Raw genomic sequence first — 20,364 nt, 5'->3', positions numbered from 1 at the left:
CTGATTAATACTTCATCATAATAATTTACTTATACATTCTGCTTAGCAAAAAAAAACACACACCTAAAAGTAAATAAAAATGGCTTCATTTCTGTTGTCTCTCATTATATTTGAGAATTAAAAAAAAACAAAGAATACACTTCTACTTGCTTGTTATTGAACATGTGGAAGAAACAGGACGAAAAGAAAGAAAAGTGTCTTTGTAATAAAACCAATGTTGGAAAAGCCTTATGTGACTGTCCAGGCTTCTATTGTCAGTCTAACGCTGGGTATTGTCATTAAAACACACAAACATAAACCTTGCATGGTGATAGGTGCATTAGTGGCCTAGCACTGCCATCATAAATGACTGTGATTTAGGTGAGTTGGAATGTCACAGATATATTGCCTTAACAGTTCCCAGGCAAGCGGTGAAACTCAGAGTGTCAGCAGAACCTGTTGTCTTTGAAGATGCTGTAGGAGAAAGACGCTTTGTGGTGGCGGCAGGCAGTCCTTGACACTCTTTGGCTTCCAGCTGTAGCTGTGTCATCACCTGGGGTTGTTGTGTGGCTCTGTGCCCGTGTCTTAACATAGCCTTTCTGTGAGGCCAACTGTCTTTGGCCTCGGGAACCTCCAACCCAGAGTGATTCATACTGAGCCTGAAAATATTCTGTTTCCATTCAAATATTTCTACATCTGGTAATGGGTCTTAATGGTAAAGAATTTGCCCTGAATGTGCAAAGCTTTGGGTCCAATTTCCAGCACTGTCCCAAACAAACAAACAAACAAACAAATGAACGAACAGTCGCATTACTTACAAGTCTTGGATATTGGTTTCAGTATCTCTTTGGAGGTGAGGTGCAGCATAGGACAGCAGCTAAAGAATTATGTCTAATTGTTACCACTTTAAGACTGAAAATACTGAAAAGTAACTAATTGGATCTACGAAAGAGAAAGGCATGCTTATTCTGGTGCTTTCTCTTTGCTACAGAACTAGCTGGCAAAGGGGTGAATTTGGTACCTTTCATCTTCAGCTATTCATAATAGGATGGCTGGCACATGCTGTGTTCTGTTCGTTTATGCTGCTGGGGTTGGTTATTTATTTGTTTGGGGCCTTTTGAGAGAAGGTTTCAATTTATAGTCAAGAATGGCATCAAACTTAAAAATCTACTGCTTCTGCATCCTGGATGTTGATATTACAGGTGTCTGCCTTCATGCTTGGGATTTTACCATTTTTTTAATAAAACTTTAATTAATGATTCATTTAAAATAAAACAATAAAACCATTGCATGTGAACATAGATAACAATATTTTAATAACTTGTAGTCTAAGTACTAAATATAAATGCTTGTATTATGTATGTACATATATAATAAAGATATATAAACAGCTAAATTTTATAAAAGAAAAGAAACTGAATGACATATACCATTGCTTTTCACTTCTGTCAATCTTAATCTCTGGCTTAGTAGAAGGTGACTGGGTTTTCATTCACTTTTGCATTCATTCTATTATGATTTCATATAATGTCACTTCTAGAAACTGCATAGACAAAGATCAATGTCTTCATGTTATTTAAAAATAAATTTGATCTCGCTGACCTACCAAGAATCAAAGGGTCTCAGGAGCTTGTTGAATTTTCAGAATTGCTACTCATTTATGATTTTTTTTAAATCAGAATTCCTCCAAGGACTAAATTTATAAATTGTGTACAAAACGTACATAAGCACATAAAAAACATATACCTACTTGCAAGAGTGTCACTTTTACCATTGGCCATTCACTATGACACAATCTCTTGTTTTTGTTTAATTTTATCTCATTAAAAATGTCCAGTTATGATTTGCACCTTGATTTCATGTTGGATTAGATCGTGGCTTGAAACCCCCCTTTAGGGTGCATGTTTTGAAGAATCTACTTCCTTTGCCTGTGATTCACTTTTTCCAAGTGGTGAGAACAACTGGTGCTTCAACACAGGGGACTTAAGAGTCATCCCCTCCTCCTGGGAGCACTCAGGATGAGCAAACTTAACATTCCTACAACTTTGAAAATGTCACAGTCTAATTTGTAGTTCTATCACTGTTTCCTATCATTTAAGGTTGCTTATTTATCTCCTTGATCCATTTCTAAATTCTGCTTTTTCCTTGATTTTAAGTGTTTCATATGTTTAGTATCCAAATCAATTATTGGCTTTTTCTCTACTCATTCTTTTTTTATTGGACAAAGTATGCCTAACCAAGTTTTATATTTTAAACATTTATGTGTAAATTTTAATAGTATTAAGAAATTTACTTTGTTGGACAACCATCTCTGCCCCCACTGGTATACTTAAGTAAGTAATATAAATGGTAAATCTGTTTCACAGTAGAATTTTTATTTTTATCCATTTGGAAAGAAAAGTGCAATTTAGATCTAAAAGGTCATCTTCAGAGAGATTTCATTCTGGTTTTGGAACTTTGAGGCATTCTGAAAGTTGAATTTTAAAATGCACATTCATCAGTGCTGCAGAGAGCTTGTGAGCAGCTCCTGATTTAATAACTAAGCCAGGGAGAGTTCAAGACCTGGCTTAGGATGGAAGACAGGACTGTCAGGGAGAATTAGGTCCTCTGTTGTACTTTCAACATTTGTGCTTTTTGTTGAGTCTTGTTTTATTTTATGGCCATGTATTGTAATTTTGTCTAGGCAATTTATATATTTTGACATTGGCAGTAAATTTTTAATAGGAGTCTCATAGATAAAAACTTTCTTCTCAAACAAATCCTAAAACACTATCTCCAGTCCTAAGCAGGATTTTCCCCCCGTGCTAGGATCTTAGTATAGGCAAGTGCACTGTCACTGCACTGTGACCCTGGCCCGCCACTCCTCATTTTTTACGTTATTAACCTCATAGAGATTAAACACCCCTCCTTCCTAAGACTTACTTCCTTAATGTGGAGTGGGTACAATTAGAGAGCTGTCAGTTACTACCAAGGTATTCTTACCTCTACTACAGCCTTATCATTATGGGGTTATGCTGGCGGTTGTTGTGGTTTGTAGATGTCATAGCTGTTGAGGGCTGTTGGTTGTTTACCTTCTTTGGAAGCTTGCGTGGCTTCTTCTGGTACCATGAACACTAGTCCTTGGAGAGGAGGCATTTAGGTCAGCTCCAGGTCAGGAGCCTCTGGGCTGAAGTGTGTGGTGTCTTCAACTGTAGAGACTTACCTTTTACCTCTGGGGGACGATCAAAGGCAATAGCAGTAGTAATCTAAAGTGGTTTGGGGAGTCTCTTGGGCAAAATTGACCAACTCAAAATGGGGACTCTCATGCTTTGAGTTGGAGTTTTATTAGATGGTCTTTGTCTATTGGAGGGAGCATTGTTAGCCCAGACAAGGAAACTTCTTTAAACTATATATGTATATTTATGTACAGAGTTTTGTATACTAGAGGTGTCTCAGTTTGGGGTTTTATTGCTGTGATGAAACACCATGACCAAAGCAACTTGAGGAGAGGGTTTATTTGGCTTACACTTCCACATCACTGTTCATCACTGAAGGAAGTCAGGACAAGAACTCATACAGGGCAGGAACCTGAAGAGAGGAACTGATACAGAGGCCATGGAAAAGTGCTGCTTACTGGCTTGCTCAACCTGCTTTCTTATAGAACCCAGGACTACCAGCACAGGGTTGGCCCCACCCACAATGGACTGCACCCTCCCCCATCAATCACTAATTAAGAAAATGCCTTATGGCTGGATCTTCTGCAGATATTTTCTTAATTGAGGTTCCCTCCTTTCATATAACTAGCTTGTGTCAAGTTGACATAAAACTAGCCAAGATCAGCTCTCTTGCCTGTCACAGGTAGCAAAGGGTGGGCGGGGGCAATCTTTTCCTCACCCATGCCACCACATAGTAGACAAGGCAAGTAGGGATCAGCTTTCCTGCTCTCACACTTTTAGGTCGGCTCACCTGCATCCCTGACCACAGGGTCAGCTCTAGTGTGCTTCCCAGGTAAGATGCATGCCTGTGGTAAGGAATGGGGCCATCTTTCCCAAGTGTGTGTGGGGCAGCTCTCCTCTGAGGGGCAGGGCCAACTCTCCTGCTGTATTATCCAATGAGGGACAGGGTCAGCAATTCTAGGGCCAGTGAAGGGCAGGGCATAGTTCCAGTGACCCCCTGTGCTAACAGAGGCCATGGATATCAATCATCATAGACCCCAACCAGAGTTATGAATTGGTCTACCATCCACCTCATCTATGAACTGTTGGAGCTGGTGAAGGGGACTAACTTACAGATCCCAAACAGTAGACTCTCCAGGACACAGGACAACCACAGGTTATCCAAGAGGAGCCCCAGTGAGAACCCATTATTGGTGGTGGTGGTGTAGCAGAAGCCAATGACTTGTGGCAAGGAATACTTGCAAGTAAAGATGAATGGACTAATGGGTAAATTGTGTGACTCAATAGGCCACATTACAGCTTCCACAACAAGATTCTTCTCTCTCCTTTTGTTTCTTTGTTTTGTTTGGTTTTTAGTTTTACTTTTACATTTGGTTTTGTTTGGGGGTTGTTGCAAGGCAGAGGGCAGATTTGAGGGGACAGGGAGATAAGTGGGATCAGAATACATAATGTGAAATCCAAAAGAATCAATAAAAGTTAAAAAAAAACTTGCCAGGACAATAGGATTTATTTTTAGATAAATCGGTAATAGTATCATTCCTTACAACTTTTTGGACATTTGTACTGTATTTTACCCTCCGCCCTCCTTCTTTTGTATTTTCTTCTGACATTATGCTCTTAAGAATTCTTCACTTGAGCATAGAATTATGTGCAAAACAGTGTATGCTCAGAGTTTATTTTAAGATAAGTAATCAGAGTAGTTGACACCACACATTTTTCTTCTTAATTAAAATTATATATGTCAGTCTGTATACAAGTATTTGTATGTTAAGTAAAGATCTTAATGCAGAGGGAACTTTGACTTACTTTCAATACCTGTCTGCATCTTAGAAATCATGACAACTTTTACCAATAGTTAGATCTTTACGAGTGTTCACTCTAAGATTTCTGTAACAGGTGGCTTTATCCTTTTCGGTCTTATTGGCTCCCCTCTCTTCCCCTTTCTCCTAGCTTGATTGGCTGCTTTTCTTTCTTTCTATTTCTGGATGCTTTTCCTGACTTCCATTCTTTGTCTCCTTAGAGACAATTGTTCTCTTTGACTCAGGCTCAGGACCACATAATCTGTCAATCCTCATAGTCAGTACCAAGTAGACTGTTTTTATTCTTTCTTTTGTTTTTGATCTTGGATCTATCTGTGGTCTGCCAGCCTATCTATTTACCTACCTATCCATCTGCCCATCAGGCACCTATCTTGCATCTATATCATCGATGTACCTATCAGCCATCTAACAGTGATCTGAATTTTACTTACATATTCTTTTCATTATTTGCTAAGGATTTGTCTAAAGAAATAATCTTTGCTAATCCAGTAAAATATGGTCTTAGGTGTGTTGCAGGTGGTGTGGCATCAGATAGAAACTTCACTTTGAAAAGTGGTAGGAACTTGAGGGAATATGTTGTAGGGACAGGTGGGGGGATTATTCTTCTTAATCTCCATTATTTATGAAGTAATTTTGAATGTAGTTTTTTATAATTTCATGATGCTAGAATAGGAATATTTATATAAAGATAAATGTAATTTGGTGGAATTTTTAAAAAAAATCAGCCTACAGAAATAATAAATTCAGGATAGAAAAAGATTATTCATGAGTATGTAGAATGACATGATTTAAATTTTAGTTGTTATACTCTGTTGTAGTGTAACAGTATTCATTATGCAATGAAGTTTGAAATGCAAGCATATGAAAGTATTCACATATTAACCTACTTACAAACCCACTAACATTGCCACTAGAGGGTGGGGTAGGCAATGACTTTTATTTCTAGAGCATTTTAGGTATATATTTTATATTTTAATGTTATTTATTTTTATGCATTCAAATGTTTTGCCTAGATGTATGTATGTGCACGTATGAGACCAGAAAGGGCATTGGATTCCTTGGAACTGAGTTATAGACAGTCATGAACCACCAGGTGGGAGCTGGGAACTGAACCTGGATCTTTTGCAAGATCAGTTAGTGCTTTTAACTACTGAGTCATTGCTTCATCTCCTACTTATATATTTTAAAACAGACTTCTTGGGAATGGAGAGATTGTCTCTTGCTCTTCCAAAGGACCCATATCTGGTTCCCAGCACCCATGTTGGTTGGCTCACAACTGCCTGTAACTCCAGCTCCAGTGGCTCTCATAGTCTTCTGTCCTCTGTAGGTGCCCCCACATATGTATGCATATGGGACACACACACACACACACCCACACATACACACACACACACACCTAAAATAAATAATTAAAATTTGATTTTTTTTTTAAGATTTTTTGTTGTATTTTAAACCTGATGCCTTTTGATATTAATCTAATCTACCAGGGCATATATTCAAGACCTGACTGGGTAATGAGCTAAGGGAAATTTTGTGGTGCTGGGTTGTGATTTTTACCACTTTAAAGATTATCTAGTATGTTTCCGAGTCTTACTTTACTTGGAATGAGTTGCTTATGAAGGAGCTCAGAAATGAGCAGGATTCACCACTTCACCCCTATTGTCATACATTATTTGTGTGTGTAATGCCTATAACCATCACATTTTAACACAAATCCTGTCTTACCAGTGGTTTTTAGCAGCAACAATTAAGAGGACTGGAGAGATGGCTCAGTGCTTAAGAGAAGACCTGGGCTTGGTTCCCAGTAGCCACATGGCAGCTCACATGGCCTGTTAAGTCTAGTTCCAGGGGACCTAATGCCCTCTTCTGGCCTCCACAGATACCAGGCATGCATGTGGTAAACATATGCCTGTGAGGGCAAGCTTTGATGATGATATGATAGACACAGTGGAGTGGGTTTTGGTTTGAAGATCTTATGCTCCATTATGCTGGTTACCATTTTGCCAGAAGAGTAATTTGCTAAGTTTTAGTTTTTCTCAATAGTTAAAATTATGTTAGTAATTCCTATCTCATAGTTGGGTGTGGTGTGTGTTAAATGGCCTACTGCTTGCTAGCACTTGTTGATACTTTACATAGTTCCCGGCCTACAATGAGAACTCACTGCTAGTTATTGTCATTATCTTCTTCATTGTAATATGTTCATGGCCAGTGAATTCTTGGGTATTCAGTTTGGGAAGATATTTGCATATGCTCACATTTAGTGTGATATATTATGGCCATCCTTTTTTTCTCACCTTTTTATTGTTGTTAAAAAATGCCTGCCGGGCGGTGGTGGCGCATGCCTTTAATCCCAGCACTTGGGAGGCAGAGGCAGGTGGATCTCTGTGAGTTCGAGGCCAGCCTGGTCTCCAAAGCGAGTTCCAGGAAAGGCGCAAAGCTACACAGAGAAACCCTGTCTCGGAAAAACAGAAAAAAAAAAAAAACCAAAAAAAAAAATGCCTAACATAAAATCTACCCTCCTAACAATATTACATATACACAGTACTGTACAGCAGATTTCTAGAACTTCCAGTGTTCTGTGACTGACTCTCCCTGTATGTGAACATCAAGTCTTCTTTTTCTCCTCCCCAGTGCTACCATTCTACTTTCTGTTTCTATATGGATATCTGACTACTATAGACACACAATGTAATTGGAAGCACTCAGTGTTTGTCCTATGACTGTCTTATTTCACTTAACATAATGTCCTCAAGGTTCATTCAGGTTGCAACACATTGATAAATGTTCTTTTTTTTAGAAAGACAAGGTCTGGTTGCTGGGATTAAGGGCATGTGCTACCACATCAGGCCAGATTTTCCTTCTTTCATGGCTATGTGAAGAGTTGTTTCTACATCTTACCTTTTGGGAATCGTTGCAGGATGAACATGGAATCTCCAGTAGATCTTTGAGATCTTAATTATATTTTAGGGTGAAGAGATGGGTAACTACCTCCAGAAATAAGGTTGGTAGATTGTTTGGTGGTTATATTTTTAGGATTTTTTTTCTTCTAGCAAACTTTATTTTCCATTGTGATCACAAGTTTTAAATCTTTAAAAAATATTTTTTTAAAATTTAATTGTTTTAAATATTCTTGACAATAGCATGGCTCTATGTGATTTCTGTGATTCCCAATGTGATTCTGTACATTCATTCCCAGGCTACCCTCCAGCATCCCCTCCCATTCCTACCAATTCCCTTCCCAACTAGTCTTCCACCCTCATGTTCTTCCCTCCCTTCAACCATCATTCCTCCCTCCCTCCCTCTATCCATTCCTCATCTCTCCCCCAACCTGTCTCCCTTCTCCCCTACTCATCCTTCTCTTCCTCCCTCCCTTCTTCTCTCCATTGATCTCTACCTCTAACTGTCATTCTCTGGCCTGTGCAGATAGTCACAGCTGCTGTGTTCACAATTGCTGGCCTTCTATCCAGAGCAGTGCCCAATCCCTTGGTTCTCATAGTCTTTCCACCTCTCCTATCCTAGTGTTTCTTGGGCTTTAGAGAGGCAACACTTGACATGTTTGGGGCCAAGCATTCAGTGGTCACTTGTTCTCAGCACTTATACCAGTGTGGATGCTGCCGTTGCTGAAAGAGGCTGCTCTGACCAAAGTTGAGAGCTGCCCCAATAAGTGAGTACAACTGTAAATGAGAAGGCAATTTAACTACATGACCATTTAGTGAAACATCAGCAATACATTCCTGTAGCATGAATCTTAAAAGTTCTTATTAATAAAAACAAACCCAGAGCCAGGTATTGGGGTGAATGCTGGAAGATCAGAGAAGCAGAATAAGCCACAGCTACCTCACCTCACCAATTCCTCAGCTGATCCTGTTTCCTCAGACTGGAAGCCTCTCGGTCGTCATCCAAGTGGATCTCAGCTGAACTGCTTCTTGAAAGCCTGAATGCTTAACCAGCCTAGTTCCTGATTTTCACACCTTATATACCTTTCTGCTTTCTGCCCTCACTTCCTGGAATTAAAGGCTCACTTTCTGGGATTAAAGGCATGTGTCACCATTCCTGGCTGTTTCCAGTATGGCTTTAAACTCACAGAGATCCAGGTGGATCTCTGCCTCAGGAATGCTAGGATTAAAGGCGTGAGTGCCACCATTTTCTAGCCTCTGTATCTAGTTCCTGTTCTGTTCTCTGACCCCAGATAAGTTTATTAGGGTGCACAATATTTTGGGGAACACAATACCACCACACATTCATCCCACAGCAGTTCCTTGTGAACTCCATCACCATAGGCTTTTGAATAGTCTTATACCATTCCATATGGGGGGAAAAGCTCAAAAACAATCAGAGGAAAATTATTCCCAGAATATTCATGCTACTATTGTACTTGTGGGCATATTTTGCTATGAAGTTCTGCATTGTAGCACCCAGGGTTTATAGCTGGGTGTGGTCATTGATGAATTTTCTCCCCCATCAGCTGCATAGCACCTTTCAGCACTATGAATATGTAAATGGTAACCAGCAAGGAAGAAGCTTCCAACTGAGTTCCAGCTTGGTTTTTCTGTTCTGTATTCAGAGTGCACTTTCTGAAGCAGTAGTGTCTTACTATAGTTCTGGTGAGCAGTGACAACATTCTCACTTGTTTGGGAACCTCTGGAGGTTATTTGGCCAACAACTCATAATGGAGTATTCTACACTTGGCACTGGGATTCTGGCTTGAAATCCTTGACTTCTGGGAGCAAAGTTAACCACCTATACAGAGTACTTCATTCAAGTTCTTTTTAAAGTCAGACTTGCATTTAGCTTATAAAATAACAGGCTTTTCTATGTTTTCATGCCTCCATGTTTTGCTTGACTCTCTCCCTCTGCTTTCCAATGTCTTCCTACCCATACCCCCTTTAAATGTTTCCTTCTCCAGTCTTGCCACCACCCTCATCTCCCTGACCCGTCTGTAGCCTCTCATGGTTCCTTTGTTCCTGGCTCCTATTGACACTCCAACTTAAATGCACTTGTCCAAACATTCCAGTCTAAGATCTGCATTTGAGAGGATATACAGTGTTTGTCTTTGGGGGCCGAGGTTACTTCCCTCACTATAATATTCTTTCCAGTACTGTACAAGATTTTCAGTTTCTCCACATCCTCACCAACATTTGCTATTCTCTTATTGGAGCATAGATAGCAGTTGCAAATGAATGCAGACAAGTAAGGATGTGTGACTGTCTGTCACCAGGGTCCTTGTTAGTATTGTGGAGATTTACAGAATCTCCAGGTGTCTGAGGAAATGACCACCAGTTCAAACCATGGCTTCCAATAGGAAAATGACAAGGAGTCACTTCTGAGCATTTGCTTTATTTAAAAAAGTATCTTGCTCACAGATACCTTTTTAGATCCCGTAAAGTTTTAATGGTTGTTCAGTTCCCAAATTAAACTTTAGAGTTCACTTTATCATTGTTGTTAATCTTCAGTGCTGCTGGGCAGTTGAGATCACAATACTGTTTCAATGTCTACTGCTTTTTTCCTTGAAACAGTGGATGTGTTTCCTATCATCTATTTTCTTTTCTTATAAAAAAGTAGCCTGTACTTTCCGCTGAGCATTTCTCTCTTCTTCACTATATTCAGTTAGTAATATTGTAGAAAGAGACTATTTTCTGGCTGACAGAGACTCTTTTTCCTTAAGCAAAGTCTGTTGGTTTATCTGCAGCAGTTCAGCCCCTTGCTCCTGGTTTATGTCTTTGATGACTAGGTTATTTTCTAAGAGTTCATAATGACCACTCGTTTATGTCTTTTACTCTGGGTAATCTTTGTCTTGACTTTGAAATTCTTGTCCCCGTCTCTCCATAGGAGACAAGGAGACCCGACCCGCACTTTGTGCAGTCTCAAATCTCAGCTGCCTTGGCAACCTTTGCTTTGACTTCTTGTCCAGTCCTCACTCATCATCCAAGATTAGAAAATACCTCTAGGATTGAAAAGGGGAGGAGGCAACTTAGAAAATGCTAATTCATCTTTAGTGTTCTTCTTCTTTCTTACATCCAGTCTCTTGGGCATCCTCTAACACCTTCCTGCTAATTTTTTTCCAGACTTATTTCTGTGTTTTTAGATGTTCTGAATGGGAGAGTGATGTTCTGTAGCCACTACCTTATGAAGAGAACATCCTCCCTACAGTCACTGAGGTGGAGTTGCAGTTCTGCTTTCCTACCTATTGTCTTTTCATCAGTTCCTGAAAAGAAGGACTCCAGATCCCCTTGATTCCACCACTTAACACTGGAGAGCAAAGAGTCCCGTTTATGTTCCTGTCACACAGTTACTGTGTAGGAGCCGGGGTAGTTCAGAGAACCTTAGACATTCTGCTCATCTTCTTAAGGACTGCTAAGCTCAACAAAGAGGCAGAGGGAATGCAGTGGGTTTGAACGAAGTCACATGTCTGCTCTGGATCATTTACAGAATTCATCAATGTGCTATTTTTAGGCAGATAGAATGATTTTCATTTCACAGATTTGGAAGTTGTTGCACCAAAATTTAACCCGCCTATCTATTTAGTTTTCTAATGAAGAAAAGGTGAATGGAAGAAAGGTGTTGGGTTTAACAGTAATGTTGAATCTTAACTCTTTGTCATAGAAAAACAATAGAAAAGAAATACCACACTAAGCTTTCCTACTTGCATTTATTAGAAGTGTAGTTGTTAAAATGGAAACCAGTTGTCTCTCAGCTCCTGCTGGTGTAGCATGGTTTTGATTAAGCATCCAGAAGCTCATAAACACCTTTATTTGGGATTTAAATGCAGTCCTGCCAAAGTGATGAATTCAAAATAACTTAAATACCAAATAATAAAGAGGCAATTTATTTAAATGTTGCTTTTGAATACTTTAGAAAAATAGAGAACTGCTTTAAATGAAATAGAAAAACCATTACAGATGAAATGAATAAAAATTTATGAGATAAAATATTCCTGTATACTTGCTAATCATGAATATGTTATGTGGTATTCCTGGCATTAATATAGAAGGTTATGGATTTCATTTTTGAAATATCATTATTAAAACAGTGTGAGAGAAGGACAAATCTAAACTATACTGAGAAGGCACAAAGGGCTTGCAGTCCACCTGAGGAGTGGGCCTTGTCTCTTTGCTCTCTTGGAAAATTGTCAGCCTCAGTAAACATCCCATGAATGAGTGTGAATGGTTGAGTATGTATAAACATGCTGGTAATTTTATGGTAAACAATGGTTTTTAAAAGATTTGGTTAGTTTAGAGAGTTCTATTTTACCAATATTATGACTTATTTGTCCATATTCTTCTAATAGGCAATATGTTTCTTCAGAGTGCTCACTGGGCCACATGCTTGAAAAGCTGGTTAGAGACCTTCCTAACAATTGTTCTTGCAGAACCACATGATCAAAGAACTGGAGGACCGCGTCCAGCAGCTGACTGGGGAAGCAGAGAACAGTAACTTACAAAGGCAGAAATTGACTCAAGAAAAACTGGAGCTTGAAAGATGTTACCAGATGACATGTAGTGAATTACAGGAGCTGAAGACGAGGTACTGCTGAGTCAGCTGTCTGTGGGCCCAGCGCTGACGGACTTTGTAAATGGCCTTGGACAGGCAGGCAGACTAGCAGTAAATCTTAGGACATTCCTACCGAAATAGGATTGTTTACAGATTTCTAAAAGTAGTTTAGAACATCATGTTTGAAACCAGTTGATGAAAATTTGGATACTTACTTTATATATTGAAAGATAATGTACTTGAATTTAGTTAAGATATCCATTTTAGAGATTGGTTCCAAAAATATAGAAAATTGTTTTTTTATCCTACTGTTTTAGGCGTAACATACTACATAAAGAGAAAGAACATCTTGTAAATGATTATGAGCAAAATGTGAAATTGTTAAAAACCAAATACGATTCTGACATAAATCTCCTGAAACAAGAGCACGCGCTTTCAGCTTCTAAGGTATTGTACATGTGGGTAGCCACATTTACACGGGTGTTCAGCTGTGGCCAGCCATGTAGCAGCCAGTCATTTCTATGTGAAATTAGCCCCGTCTACATTTTGTTCTTGAAATCACAAGACTTCAAAACATTTGCTGCTGTTTAGAACACCGAAAACGCTAAATGTCTCGTAGCTCACACAGCTGAGTACTGAAGGTTTAAGAAAGGAATTCTGAGACATGCTTCTGGAAGTGCCGCTGCTCACATACAGTGGTGTGCTTTGAAATGCTTGTTTTATTGTATCCTTATTTTTAAATTTTTAAAAATTTCTATAAAATTTTAATTCAGTGTTACATTTTCATAGCATTAAATACTATGCAGATTTTAATTTACATTTTTTTACTTTAAAATAGGAATTTTTGGCTTCAAATGGTATTCTAATTTCTGCTCAGCCCACTGTCCCTGTATAGTTAAAGTAGATTTAAGTTTCATACTATGTTTAAAATAGTTTTTATTCAGATTTATATAACTTCAATTCTGACTGAACATTCATGGGTAGCTTTATGTCAGTCAGAAGTGGAACGGTACAAAAGTCAGTGCTCTGCTCTCTGTTCTGCCATCCTCACAGACATCTGGAGTGATTGAAGATCTGGAACAGAACATCTGTCAGTTAAAGCAGCAGATCCAGGAGTTAGAGCTTCAGAGGAAACAGCAAGAAAAGGTGAGTGTGCACTTCCGCCTGATCCGTGTCCTTGTTCCTTCACTTTCTGTGTGCATGGTGGGAGTCATTAAGCAGGAACTTAGAAGAAGGCCTTGGGGTGGAGCCATTGCTCACTGTATTCCTGGCATTTACTGCACACATGAAGATGCTTCTATAGAGAGAATAAAAGACAATTGATTTGAAAGATCTCTTTTTAGACATTAGTTTTGAAATAAAACTTTGAATGATTTAAGAATGAGATCTTGAAATTTTCAGGAAAATAGATGAATTTGGAAATTCTAATACCAAGCAGGGTGACCCAAGTGTATAAATATAAACCCTGAATGTGTTTTCTCATGTGTATGTAGTTCCTAGCCCATAATATGTACATCTGTGTGTGCAGGAATGTGGCTAAAACTTAACAAACAAGAAAGGAGACCAAGACATGGTAAAGAGAGATGTGGTTAGGAAAAAGTGCATATGGAGCGTGAAAGAGAAAAAGGTATGGGGATGAGAGCAAGAGAGCTCTGAGTAGCAGAGGAGTGGGTAATATGAAGGGGAAGGAAATTCTCTTAAAATGCTTTGTTCAAAATGCCACAATGATATCTAATATATTGTATGCTAATTTAAAATAAAATTATTAAAATATATTAAATGTAATATATTAAACAATATATAATGTATTAAATATAAATTAAATATTTTACTATGTTAATATTTTTTAAAGATTTATTTATTTTATTTTATGTGCATTGGTATTTTGCCTGCATGTATGTCTGTGTGAGAGTGTCGGATCTCCTAGAACTAGAGTTACAGACAGTTGTGAGCTGCCATGTGGGTACTGGGAGTTGAACCCAGGTCCTCTGGAAGAGGAAGCAGCCAGTGCTCTTAACTATTGAGCCATCTCTCCAGCCCCTATATTAAATATTTAAAAAATTAAGTTCTAATGTTTATTATTTGGTATGCTGTCAATAATGTACATCATCACTGGTGTGAATAGGGGAATATTAAATTAAATAAATATGTATATATTATTTGCCGTTCTTTCTACGTCTTATTAGTGTAGCATGCCATCAGATTTTTGTTTGATGTAGAAAAGTCTCTTATGTAAGCGTGTTTTAGAAGAATTCTCCCTTTAAGTTCTCAAACGCCGCTGTCTTCCCTCCCCTTTCTCTTTTTTCTCATAGCATTAATTTTCTCTCAAAGAGCATCAAGAATGAGGATATGAAGTAACTTCATAATTATCATTGCCATCTTGACTTAGTTACTCATTCCTAATCTTTTAATCATAAAGGTCACAACAATCCTTGTACTTGAGGACAGCAACGTCTTCATACAGCTAAGGTTTTATGTCTTGTAATATAAAGTTGCTGATGTCCCTTCTGGTGACTTAGAAAATTAGGTGCTTAGGGCTCTCTTAGTGATAAACGAATAACATGCAATACTCTGAAGTAAAGTTTGATATCAAGTACATTCATTGCTTTTATCGGGTCACTAATTTTATTAACTTTAGAGGTAATATTAAACATACTAAAAATAAACATTTATTATTCACAGGATCAAGAAAGTAAGTTTCACATGGAAAGGAACCATTTAAAACACACCTATGAGAAAAAGGTAATATGTTTGATTGGAAATTATAAACATTTAAAGTAACAACTTAAGCAGTATAGGGGAGCTGATTTATTAAAGTAATATGTTTATTCCATCCTGTAAAGAATTATTTGTCTCTAACTTATTTTCAGCTAACCAATATAATCAAAGTTTTCATGTTTAGGAACAGCTTCTTTGGCTCAGTTACTAATCACACCAACATTAAAGCTCCAGTTTTATGCTCTGGTAGCTGAGTGAAGAGCATCATTGACTGAATTGCTCTTATAGACACCTGATTTTTACTTTATTTCTACAAATTTGACATTATTGAGATTTACATTGCATTCCTGTGTATCATCCATGTAATAAAAACTATGAATATGTAATGAAAAATCCTGAATTAGTGAAAGCATTGACTACTTAAAACTTAACAGTTTCTTAGTATTCAGAATCATGCATATTTTCATCAATGTATTTTAATATTCCTATTATCAGTAGTAACTAATAGGTTATTAATACTTTAGACAGCAATATATAGATTTGTGACTGACATTTCAGTTCTGAAATGATTTGCTATAAAACATGGAAAGTAAAAGTAGTTGAAAAACCAAATGTTTTGATAGTTTTGTTATTACTTTTAATATTTGCCAAATTAATCTACTTGTAAAATATGCATATAACAGAAAATGAGGTTTACCTTTCCATTAAAATATATATAAACTAAAGCTAACCCTGGTATGTATTGTACAATTCTCAGTCCATTTTGTAACACATCTTTTTTGTCCACCTAGTTTCTCTATAGATATCATTTCAGTGCTTACATTAGACAAGGCATCATATTTCGTAATAAGATGAGGCTGGGAATAGTTAGGCACCCTGCCTTCCAAAAGCTTAACACATCCAAGAGATGTATAGGATAGAGTGTGGTTGTCATTTACAGAAAAGGATTTCTTCTGATATATATTGATCTATGTTTATATGCTTTCTATAACTGTGATTATTTTTTTACTCATTATAATTGAATGCAAGATGTTTAGTATATTTTATATCTAAAAATGGTATCTGAAGAGGAAGAGGAAATAATGTTTTTATTGAAGTATATCAGTTTCTATTGCTGAGAAATGCAGTTTTCTAAATATTTTGCTTACCAAAAAACAAACAAACAAGCAAACAAACCTGAAGTCTTCTCCACTGTGTAAGGCACTGGGTTAGTCTGGGTGGACTTTTCATCCACTGTGCCCTGGGAAGACCTCTGGCTTCTCTTCCATTATGGAACACCTTTCTGGCCTACTGCTCTGTTGCTGTTTGTGCCAACTTTCTTCTATCTGCTGGCCTATGGAACAGGATGGACTGGCACTTAGGAGCGAGGCACACCTGAGAACTGTGTCATGAAGAGATAGACCCGGATAGCTGTTTCCTCTACTGTTTTCTTGAGTTTTTAGCCACCGAGTAAACTAAGGTTCTGCTATCCGCCTTTCTCCCTGGTGAAGGGACTAAAGGAAAGAAATATGAGAATTGGTTTTGTAAGTGGAGCTTAGGGCAAAAGCCCACATTGCAGCAGCCGTAGAAGAAAGGCTTTGCCACCTCCCAACACACTGCAGAGCCAAGCAGTAGTGAAAACAGAAAGGAGGCTTAATCAGTGGAACAGAAAAAGTGGCTCACTGACCCCAGCCCATCTTCTGGGAATGGATGTGAGCTTTAGGTTTAAAGTGAGAAAGAATCCTAGTGGGAGGGCAAGTGGTCTGCAGAGTTAAACAATCCTGGTCACTCTGTGGTCATTATCTCAGCTCTAGTTCTACAAGGTCATCTGAAGACATCTTTATTGCCTGAGGGGACAAACTGACTCCCTGGAGAAGCTTGTTCGTGCTCCACAGCTCTATCCTGCTAGGCTGTGCTGTTCTTGGAGTCCAAGGTTCAGAACACTAACTGGAGACTGTTTAGCTCTGTTGTGGGGTTTGGAGCAAGGACAACATAAAACTGACAGTAAGATCCCTCAGTTACTCTTGTCGTTGTGCCTTTGGTTTGAAAGGCCCCGAGGTAAATTAGGTAGCACTGGCTCCTAGATAGGTTTGTCTTGGATGATGAACCTTGACTACTTCAGAGGTAAGCAAGCAAAGTCAAGGAGGCAGATGGAAAATGGAGATGGAGAGGCCAGGCTTTCATCTTGCTTTCAGTTACCTTGTGAGTTCAAGTGGAGATTTTTTAGGAAAGGCAATGCCTAAGTGCCTGTTATAATTCCATTTTTATCAGTAACCTACTGGCTATTGCTGTTGAAGTTCACCTCTGAAAGGAGACTGAAAACCTCTGTATTAGGCATGGTGATTGCAGCTATTCCCTTTCCAAGAGCTATCAATTGACCTCACTTTAAATAAAATAACCAGAATACATTTTGCTGTTCTCAGTGTAAACATGACTTGTTTAAAACAACAATTTCTAGAAGAAAAATAACTGCATTTGTTCATATTGCAAATGTTACTGATATTGTTTATATTAAAAGAGAAGGGTGCTCAGTGTGTCACTTTTGTTTCACAATTAATTCCATAATCCCCCCTTTAAATTGACATCTGTTCTTCTTTCTTTATTGAACCTGCTGTGATCGCAAGCCTTGAAGATTTGATGTCTTGTACCCCCCTGAGGGAATAGCCTTCTGACAGCTCAAAGAGCTGACATAAATCTCACATAGTCCTGGACTGTGTAACTGGATAGCTAAATGGGATGTATAGAGCTTTTGTTTTGAGAGTGTTACAGGTGTGCACATTCAATAACTTTCCATATAAAATGTGGTTCTGAATATCTGTTCAGAAGGAGGAAATGCCATCTGAATGACATTATTTCCTCATGCCAGTGCGAAAGCAGCAGGATGGGAGCATACCATCCCACTAGTCTTTGAGGTGGAAGAAACAGCATCAGATGCTGTCCCTAATTTAAGCACACACATATTATCTCATGGTCTTTATTGATCTCTGGTGGCTATTGCCTGGTCTTCAGATCTTTGAACATCAAACAAATAATAGGCCATAAAACTAAACGTCATTGTTTGATGAAGTGTCCTAATCTGTTAAATCAGGAAATGGCTAGAGTAAATGATTTTACTAGTAAGGAAACACCTGCCTCCTACAAATAACCTAGTGCTTGTTTTCCAAACAGGCACTGAGGAAAGAATGATGGTGCTGTTTACACAAAGAACACAGGCAGATGCTCACATGCACAGGCTAAAATGTGCTAGACTTGACTTACCCTCTTAAAATCATTGTTGTAACTGTTAACAAATGTAATGGAAGTTCTGAGCACACTAAAGTAAGGGTTTTCCAGTGCTTAGTATTCATGTAGACTTTGTATAATTATATTTAAATAATTTTGAAATGTTCCTGGCAGCTCTATATGCAAAGTATTAGATTGTGTATTTAACTACTACTGACATACATTTTCTTTCAAAGGATAGGTGCCTTTCCCAAAATTAAAAAAGAGAAAGGAAATTGTGCTATTACAGTACTTGGGAAAGCCATGCAGTGAGGTCACCCATACTTTTACCACTGGATATGGAGATGAGAGTACTAAAGGGGCAGTGTTGTCCAGCTGGTTGGTTTGGGGAACAGCCCCGGCTCTGTCCTTTTGCTATGCCATGAGCCACAGTTTTTTTCTCACTTACATACTCCCTTTTGATTCTTTACATTTGGGGGATAGAAGGGAGTATAGAACATGTTATCATGTGTTCAATAAATGTGCTTATGGCTACTGAAATCAATTACTTATAATAAATTCTCATGTTTTATAGTAAACTAGGTGCCTTAACTACCTGAAATACTATAGTTTAGTATTAACTATATATTGAGGAAAGATTAGAAATAAATCATATTAAATCTTACTCCACATTACCTTTGGGCAACATAGCAATAGAAGTGAAAAAGAAATAGAAATAAAAATAAAAGGTGGATATTGGGCAGTAACATCATCTTTATATTGTTCCCTAGTTTTATGTAAAAATGATTTATATAATATTTCCAACACAAATATTAAGCTACAGTCTTCCATCAAAATCAGTATGCATTGATTATTTGCATGGTATTTAATTATATATTACCTGCAAATACCTGAAATAGAGATCAAAATAAAGTGATAATTTTAAAAGGATCTCAAGCATGTAATACTAAAATATTCTGTGAAGAGGAAGCAAACCCAGAACATCCTTTACTGTCTGCTTCAGTATGGGTCAGGGACGCTGGGCACAGAAATAGTAACGTGAGTGAAAAACAGCTTCAAAGCATGTGTATCAGTGCATGCATTCTTGTCTAGAGGGGAGCCCTTCTGCCCCATCCAGCTAGTTCTCTCAGCCTTCAGAAATGGGGCTGATAGTCTTAGAAATGTTTATCAAGGTGCGTGTCTCACACACACATTAAGAAGTGGAAGCCAAAATTAGAAACAGGTTAAGATTGTGTAGTGAGTGGTACAGAGAACTCACAAGATCTCAGATTGCTTGACAATTCAGGATCTGCTTTATGAAAGGGCAAACAGCCTTGTGTACTGTGCACATTTGTCTGTTGGTCATAATGACCTGGAATAATCAAGAAATACTTTAGTGTTCAATCTGACATAGTAATTATAAATTTTTTTTTTTTTTTTTTTTTTTTTTTTTTTTTTTTTTTTTTTTTGGTTTTTCGAGACAGGGTTTCTCTGTGTAGCTTTGCGCCTTTCCTGGAACTCACTTGGTAGTCCAGGCTGGCCTCGAACTCACAGAGATCCGCCTGGCTCTGCCTCCCGAGTGCTGGGATTAAAGGCGTGCGCCACCACCGCCCGGCTCTAAATTTTTTTACATTTTATTTTATTTAAAAACTCTTTTTCATTTTACATACCAACCACAGTTTCCCCTCCCCAGAAATTAACATTTTTACCATTGATTGAGAATTTTTGTTTTCATATTTGTATGAGCCTTACCTGAAGTAATTCACATTTATCAGAATACTTTGATATGGTTATTGTTGATCCCCATTTGTAGAAGGGCTGAGACACAGCATGCTAAATACCTTGAGAAGTAGGGATCTGACCATTTAAACTCATTCTATAATTCTAGCTAGGGTTTCCTAAAAAATACTTAATGTGTAAAGTTTGTTTATATTCTAATTTAACATGCTTACTATATGCCAAGCATTGTAATATATATCAAGGACCTGTAAAAAGTGAAACAGCAATTGAAGTGTGAGCCT

The 20,364-nt window shown here is 38.0% G+C and overlaps 1 protein-coding gene across 8 annotated transcripts in view; it reads left to right on the top strand.

Annotated features, from left to right (window-relative positions):
- Cep112 (centrosomal protein 112) overlaps positions 1-20,364 on the top strand; it is a 494,900-nt gene that overhangs the window by 97,335 nt on the left and 377,201 nt on the right. For all 8 annotated transcript variants that reach the window (XR_008222117.1, XM_052755648.1, XM_052755650.1 and 5 more), the window contains 4 exons: positions 12,324-12,478; positions 12,763-12,892; positions 13,499-13,591; positions 15,128-15,187. Coding sequence is in view for 7 of the 8 variants with exons in the window: in XM_052755648.1 (XP_052611608.1) it covers positions 12,324-12,478; positions 12,763-12,892; positions 13,499-13,591; positions 15,128-15,187 (438 nt within the window). In the remaining variant the exon portion in view is untranslated. The remainder of the gene's footprint in view (positions 1-12,323; positions 12,479-12,762; positions 12,893-13,498; positions 13,592-15,127; positions 15,188-20,364) is intronic.

This window comes from Peromyscus californicus, unplaced genomic scaffold, assembly GCF_007827085.1.
Source record: "Peromyscus californicus insignis strain IS unplaced genomic scaffold, ASM782708v3 Scaffold_3__1_contigs__length_106647218, whole genome shotgun sequence".
In the NCBI taxonomy this organism is placed as follows: Eukaryota; Metazoa; Chordata; class Mammalia; order Rodentia; family Cricetidae; genus Peromyscus; species Peromyscus californicus.
Note: the sequence above shows the minus strand (reverse complement) of the source record. Positions and strands in the feature narration are given on the sequence as shown.